The following is a 7,701-nucleotide window of genomic DNA, read 5'->3' as shown; positions in this document are numbered from 1 at the left end:
GTAAATGAGTAATTGACCAGATTTGTTTATTCCACCAATCTTCTAGAAAAATAGATTTTCTACACATAGAATGGCTCTGTTGTTCCACAGACTGAAGTTATTTAAACATTAACTTCCACTGTAACAAAACCTGTTGGTGGAAATTAGAGGGTTGTAGGGAGTTTTGATCATTCAAAATCACATTTCAATAACAGCTCAATACCTCCAACTTTTTGAAATACAAACGACGGTATAACAAACCAAATAAGATCACCGTTTTTTAAAAAGGACTGAAGCCATCTAATTTTTAAAGTACCCTTCATAATTTCAAAATCGATTGCCTTGATACCACCTTCCTCAATTTTTTTTAGCAAATCACTTTTTCTGATGTAATGGTGCTTGTTTTTCCAAATAAAGTTAAAATTAATTCTGTTAATCTGTTTTATGATATTTGGAGGGACGGCTAAGGAATATGCAGGAAACGTCAGCCTGGATAAGGATTCAGTTTTTGTTAATAAAGTTCTACCAAACAACATCAAGTCTCTTTGAAGCCAAATATTTAAGGTTTTGCCACATTTATCAATGTTGTCTTGTAAATTTTTTCTAACACTGGTAGCTCTACACTTAGTAATCCACATGCCTAAGTATTTAACTTCATTTTCAACTGGAATATTGAAAATTGAAGAATCAGAACTATTATGGATACTCATAATTTCACATTTATTTACATTTAGCTGCAGCCCTGAGGCTTGAGAGAAAAATTCTATTTCCTTTAGAGCTAAAGGAATTTGTTCTTTGTTTTTTAGGAAGAGGGTTGTATCATCTGCGAATTAGCTAATGATTATTTTCTGATTAATTATTTCCAGACCTTCAATATTAGAGTTTTTAATTGTTATTGCAAGTAGTTCTGTGACTAAAATAAATAAGAGAGGCGAGATACTGCAACCTTGTCTGATTCCCCTTTCTACTTTGAATCTGGGGCTTGTGCCCTGTGACAGAGACACACAGCTTAATATTAATATATAATAATATATATAAGTGTTAATATTGGTGTTTAACATGGTAATCATATTAAGAAAACTATTTCCAAAACCAAAATGTCTCAACGTGTTAACAATAAATTGATGTTCCACCGAATCAAATGCTTTGTGGAAATCTAAAAACAACATAAAACCAAAATCTTTCACTGTTCAGGACTCCTTCATGTTCTCTTTGGAGAGTGTATCCACTTGTTTCTCAATTCTATTATTTTCTTTTTGCAATCGTTTAGCTCCTCTGAGTTGAGCTGAACCGATTTAGCAATAGCCGCTAGCATAGCACTGTGCTGCTTCATTTACATGCCAACTTCTTCCATGCGGTCATCTAATTTCTGTCCTAAGGAACTTATAGCGCTCAAAATAGCCTCAGTGTTCATTTGATCCTGGGACGAACCTTTGGTTCTTTTTTCCATGTGTGTATTTTTTTCCGGAGTGCTGGTCAGGGTTCTGGTCGGGGTTCTGGTCAGGGTTCTGGTCAGGGTTCTGGCTTCCCTTTCCCGTTTGCCAGCTGCAGCTGATTCCATTGGCACAGAATAGTCGTGATCACTTTTAGACTGCAAAGTCTTGACTGCAGGTGGCATAAACTTATTGCTTTTCTTCATACGTCAAGATGGGAACTGATTTTTACAAATATTTACTAATAGTTTTACTTCATAAAGTAATTTAGAGTCGGGACCTCTTAGGGAGCTCAGAGAAACATGACTGCACTGTCCGCCATCTTCTCGGAACTGTCTCTGTTAGTTATAAAGCGAAAACAGCGACACCTACTGTCGTTTCTGTAAAATATTTCAATCCGTTCGGCTTTTGCTCCGTTTCACTTGATATTTTTCTCCACTTTTCGCCAGAATGACAACCACCAGCTGACTACAACAACAATGCTCAGTGAGCATGCGCACTGTACACGGTAACATGCTCGCTGCTTCTATTCCAAGAGAGAAGAGAAACAGCGCGGCCGCTAGCGCCCCTAGTGGTGTGAGGTCACAACTGCATTCTTACAGAAACATTTTCTACATCCAGGAATACTGATTTTATATTTCATTCATTAATTTAATCCGAGTTATATTTGATCTAAGGGCAGCTTGATAGTTTTGTTCAATAATCCACACAGTAAAAGTGTAAACTTTGTCCATTTTTTGGTAAATAATGAGATTTTTATGCACATTTACACTAAAACATTACATAAAAAGTCAATTAAAAGTGTAAACCCTGTATAAAAAAAGTGTCATTATTTACAAAATGACATTTCATGACAACATTTATAAAGAATCCTATGTCCTTTTAATGTGCACCCCTTCAAATAAAGTCTTACCAAATTTACTTCCTTGCAACCACATTGTTTTAAATAATATCACACCCTGGTTCACTTACACCTGCTTAGTTGTTAATGCTGTGGTTCTGATCCAAACATGACTAGAGCTGACACACCTGAGGCTCCAACCCCTGACCCAGCTGAGGCTCCGCCTCCTTCCAGGTGACAATTAACACCTTTATTTTCATGTTTTCCTTTGTATGAGTTGAGCTGTAAAACTTTAGGTCAGATTTGAACTTTTTCAGGTTTTTCTCAGTTTTCTGCTCATTTCCAGCCAACATTTTATTGCAGGAAATCATTTCAGGAAGGAACCAGAAGATTCAGGAGTCTGGGAGATGTGACTGTAACCGACCTGAACACTGAGGCCCCAGAGCGCCCCCTGCAGGATCTGCTGCACCATTAACCAGACAGAAATGGCAGTTTTATACAAGTTATTATTCTAATTCAATAGCTGATTTAATTAATCGAGTTTTGATTGAAAAGATTGATTCTCATCTGTTTTATTAAAAAAACATCTTCAGTCTGAATACTGCAAAAATAAACTGGTGGCTAAATTAGTAGCTTAAAGCTGAAATCAACTTGAGATGTTTCTGCTTTTACTAATTTAAGCTGTGAAACTAAATGTGAAAACTTATAATACAGCAAAAACGGCATGGAGGATTAAAATGAAGGTTTAGTTATTATATGTGTACACAGTCAGCTGCATAAAAAATACACAAAGATTTTTTAAAAACTTTATTTGGTCGTTAAACATCCAGCAACCCACATTGCATTAGAAGAATTATGAAAATCAAACATGAACCAATCAGCACATTATCCCAGTGATTCTCTGAGGTTTGAATAAATCAGTAAAATCACAGTAAAGAGCCTGAAGTTCTCTAGAAAACTCAAAACATGAAATATGGAGTTAAAAAAGTAAAAACCAAAACAAACTGAGAGAAATTAAAGCTGAGAATCAATGATGACGTAAAACTTCAAGATTTAGCTTTTACAATGAACATAAAATATATAAAATCTTTTTTTTTTCCAGGTTCCACATGTTCCTGAAAACTGCTCTAAGATCAGAGTTTCTGTAGGACATCCAGTTCTAAACTGGTTAAACTGGTTTCTCTGATGGAAGCTGAAGTTTCTCTGCAGTTTCCAGTAAAGCATCTTTTTATCTGTGGAGCTTTGAGGAACATTTTCATGTCAGCAGAAGGAAGAAGCAGCAGAGAAAAGAGGTTTGAAGTGTCTTTCATGGCTTCAAAGCTGAACTGAAAATGATTCCCATGTTTCCATTCTCAGACCATTTCTGGTTCCAGGATGAAAATGAATCAGAGAGAAAAAAGATCAACTTTCCAGTTGAATCCAGTTCAGATCAAAACTCCATGAAGCCTCTAAATGGAGCCCAGTTTGAATTGGATCTTTATTGATCCAAAGAGACAAACAATATCAGACACTAAATGACAGACATGAGAAAATAAACAGGACGAAAACCTTGGAGGTCAGAGGTCATCATCATGATCCAGTCAGAGTCTCTTTAGACTCAAACTGCTGCAGCTTCAACCTCTGAGGATCAGCAGGACACTGAGACCATTCTCTACTTCACAGAGATCAGTACAGCCTGCAGAGAGAAGAAGGAAGGAGAGAGCAGATCAGTGAGTGTTTCCAGCCTCTCTCCAGCAGCAGTCAGTGACGCAGCACATCCACTAGATGGTTTCCAGGCTGCAGTCAGACTGATCTCAGAGCTGTGACCAAGATGAACCTGATCAGTTGTTTCCTGTTGAACTGAGAGAACAAACAGATCTGAGATCAGATCTGCTGCTGCCACAGTTTGATGGATGAGGACCACTGTCTCTAGACATGTTGGACGGCTGGACGCTGGAGTCCAGCTGGACTTCCTGGAGACATGGACACAGCAACAACACTCATCTTCACACCAACACAAACGCAGGAACACAGCAAGCTGCTGCTCCTCTGATTGGCTGATTGCTGTCTCTGTGTCCAATCAGGAAGCCTGAACCATTCTCCTCTCACTGAGAAGCTGCAGCTTTACTGGGAACACTGGATCGTTGCTTTGATGCTAACTGGGTTTAGTTCAATATGCTGACAGGAGATGGACTCACTAGAAACATTCACTTACTGAACAGTCTTTATAAGATTCTTCAGCTGCTGAACATCTGAAGCCTTCAGGTTGTTGTATCTCAGGTCCAGATATGTCAGACGGGTCGGGTTGGACTTCAGAGTTGAGGCCAAATAATCAAAGCTGGTCTTTGACAAACTGCAGTCCCTCAATCTGAATAAAGAATAAAAGATGTGAGCTGAAGCCAACAGGATGCAGGTTAACCAGTCCAACAGAACCAGTTAAAGATTCTCATCAATATTAATGCCAACAAGCTGCTGCTTCAATAAAGACCTGCTGACTTCAGAACCAGAACCAGAACCAGAACCTGGTACTGGGTCATGTTGTGTTGGAGGATTTTAGTCAGTAAAATCATTCCAGGTTCTGATCAAAGTGTTGAAGCATCAATCATTGATTATTGATTTGTTCCTGTCAGATTCCAGGAATTCACTTTTCTAGACTGGGTTGAATGACCTTTGACCTGCTTCACATGAGGGGGATTTCTACACACTGGGGGTCCGAATGCTGTCCTGTTCTGACCTCAGGTCAGCAGGTCCAACTCAGTTACACAGAGGGACTAAATTAAACTCTGGATCCAAGTCCAGGAACAAACTCAGAAAATATTTATTAGAACAGAAGAAATTAATTTGATTTATGATCAATTATATATAATTATTCACAGAAATATTGATAATTATAGAATTACATACATCAATATCTCCAGTCTGCAGCCTTCAGTCTGTAGAAAACCACAGAGCTCCTTCACTCCAGAACCTTCCAGGTTGGTCCAGCTCAGCTCCAGTTTTGTCAGATGGGTCCGTTTGGACTTCAGAGCTGAGAACAGAGAAGTCCAGCTGGTCTCTGACAAACTGCAGTAATTCAATCTGAATAAAGAATAAAAGATGTGAGCTGAAGCCAACAGGATGCAGGTTAAAACTGAAACATGAACAAATAAATAATAAAAATGTAGAAAATTAATTTCCCTGAATGTAAAAGAAACATGATGAACTGATTCTAACATCTGATCCAGTCAAACTGGTTTAAAGAGTCCAAACCAGCAGAACCAGAACATTTGATCAATAAATAAACTCAAAGTTTTCTATCAGCCTGGATGAGTTGAGCTATTTCTGCTGGTTCCTGATCATCAGCTGGAGACCCGACTTGGTAACTGGATCAGAACCACTCAGTTTCTTCATTAATGGCCTTGGGTTCTTATTAAAGCTGCTGAAAGCCAATGGAGGCCATTATTTCCTAAGGAGACGTGACCTGATGAAGCATCATCACAGAGACGAGGCTCCAACCGACTGACAGCTGTCAGACTGAAGAGGACGGTTCCTCTCTGACCCGGCCCAACAGAACCACAGCTTCAGGACAAAGCTGAGGAACCTGCTGCTGCTGCAAACCTCACTTTCATTCATTTCATCTAGATTTGCTTTTCTACAATCAGTCATTTCTTAGATTTGGTCATTAATGATGATTTGAACTTGTCAGTGTTTGTGGCTCGACTCTGGAGGAACAACATTTCATTCTGGATGTAAAGATGAGAATCAGAAATGAGAAATAAAACAATCTGAATCTTTACCAAACCAAACTGAAACATCTCCATCATTAATTTACATCATTTGAATTATTTTACTCATCAGTAAAAAACATTTTAAAGTAAAAACTGAAAAACAAAGTTCAATAATCTCAAAGTCTGATATAAGAAAAATATAACATATAAGGTAAAAAGTTTTAGAGATTTTATTCTGACATTTAAACCAAGTTGTTATGAAATAAAATATATTAGAATAAAAGCATTAATTAAACTAATGTTTAAAGTATAAATGAATGATTTTATTGTATAAATAAAGAAAACAAACCTCAGATTCTTCACTTTACTGACTGAACTCTCCAGGATCTCAACCACAGGCTTCATATCAGAGTCTCCACCTTCATTTATGTAGATCTCATTTATTTCCAGTTCAGTCAGATCTGGGTTGGACTTCAGAGCCGAGGCCAAAACTTCACATTCAGCCTTTTGGAGCCAACAGCCACCAAGTCTGTGATTAGAGAAGAAATAAATTCAATTCTAATGAAATCAATCTGGATCATAAACAGACTAAAATATGATAACAGTGATGTCATCATCTGATCAACATCTGATCTTCAGTTTACTGAGTTTGACCCCACAGAGAATCTGTGCAGTTCCTGGTTAAAGTCCAGGTTCTGGTTCTGGTTCTGGTCCAGGCTTCATGTCCTCAGACCTTCAGCTGCAGTCAGATGTTGAAGATCTTCTATCATCTGTGAAGGAAAGTTCAGTTTCTCTGCAGCATCTGATGGAGCTGCAGCATCAGAGCCTCAAAGGAGCTGAAGCAGCTGATGAAGAGGCTGACTGAGCTGATGAAGGAAACTACTGGAGATGATGGAGAGGAGGAGGAACTGCTCACAGCTCGGACTTGGACTAGACCGTTGGCTCAGAGGAACAAAGGTTTGATATAGCTCCATGTACTTAAAATGACACATTTTTTACAGAAGTATTTTCTAAAACAACAAATATTTTACACATATGGAGAGAAGAACTGGCACACGGAGTATCCACCAAATCCATTCATGTCTCCTTCTTTCCCAACATCTGTACCCAAAAATAAGAAATAATTATAATTTCTGACATTTAGAAATCTAAAATTAAGTAGATGTTTGATGAATATTTTAGTTTCTTACCCTTCATCTTCATAAAAATACTTAGCACATCCCCAGCAGACAATAATAATAAATGGTACCCTGTAAGACATTTAGGAATGCAGTATTTCAGAGACAGCATTGAGCTTTATGCATGTGTTTATAGGTAAAACAAGCCAAAACTGTGAGATGTATTATATTGCAGTACCCCAGCTCAGGAAGATGGACCAGGCGAGGTGTTTCTTCAACGAGAAGAAGGATCGGCTCACCAGCGTGAACAGGAAGTGACCCTCCACCAGCAGCCAGCTGTAGTTGGCAAGGATGAAGTAGTTGCAGAACATCAACACAATCTTACAAGCCACCTGCAGAGAATTGTCAGGAGAGACCAACTCATTTCAGTGGCAAGAAATTCTTTCTTTCTTATTTAAAATTATCGCCTTTCGTCCTTACAGTGGAGCTGTCGCAGTCGTAGAGCTCTGAATCTGTAAAAAGGAGACCGTCCCTGATAAAGATGAAGATGGCTCTCAGGATGAAAGAGACAAACAACTGGATGTGGATGTAGTTCCTGGTACAGTGCAGCTTCCTGCAGAATATATCAACTCTGCTTTAGAGGC

General features: G+C 38.4%; 2 protein-coding genes across 2 annotated transcripts in view; both read right to left on the bottom strand.

Moving 5' to 3' along the window:
* Positions 1-3,878: 3,878 nt before the first annotated feature.
* On the bottom strand, positions 3,879-6,473 carry LOC116715946 (ribonuclease inhibitor-like). Its single transcript, XM_032556721.1, has 4 exons — positions 6,289-6,473; positions 5,137-5,310; positions 4,448-4,600; positions 3,879-3,928 (listed from the first exon to the last, which is right to left on the bottom strand). Exons 1-4 carry the CDS (start codon positions 6,342-6,344, stop codon positions 3,919-3,921), a joined length of 393 nt encoding a protein of 130 aa, XP_032412612.1. The 5' UTR covers positions 6,345-6,473; the 3' UTR covers positions 3,879-3,918.
* A 721-nt stretch (positions 6,474-7,194) lies between these two features.
* Positions 7,195-7,701, bottom strand: part of LOC116716310 (secretin receptor-like) — a 2,342-nt gene continuing 1,835 nt past the window's right edge. Inside the window, exons 5-6 of the mRNA XM_032557230.1 lie at positions 7,538-7,670; positions 7,195-7,449 (exon numbers count right to left, since the gene is read on the bottom strand). Coding sequence (XP_032413121.1) covers positions 7,282-7,449; positions 7,538-7,670 — 301 coding nt within the window. The 3' untranslated portion in view covers positions 7,195-7,281. The remainder of the gene's footprint in view (positions 7,450-7,537; positions 7,671-7,701) is intronic.

Source organism: Xiphophorus hellerii, chromosome 24 (assembly GCF_003331165.1).
Source record: "Xiphophorus hellerii strain 12219 chromosome 24, Xiphophorus_hellerii-4.1, whole genome shotgun sequence".
Classification (NCBI taxonomy): Eukaryota; Metazoa; Chordata; class Actinopteri; order Cyprinodontiformes; family Poeciliidae; genus Xiphophorus; species Xiphophorus hellerii.
The sequence above is the reverse complement of the archived record's forward strand: the minus strand, read 5'-3'. Positions and strand labels throughout refer to the sequence as shown.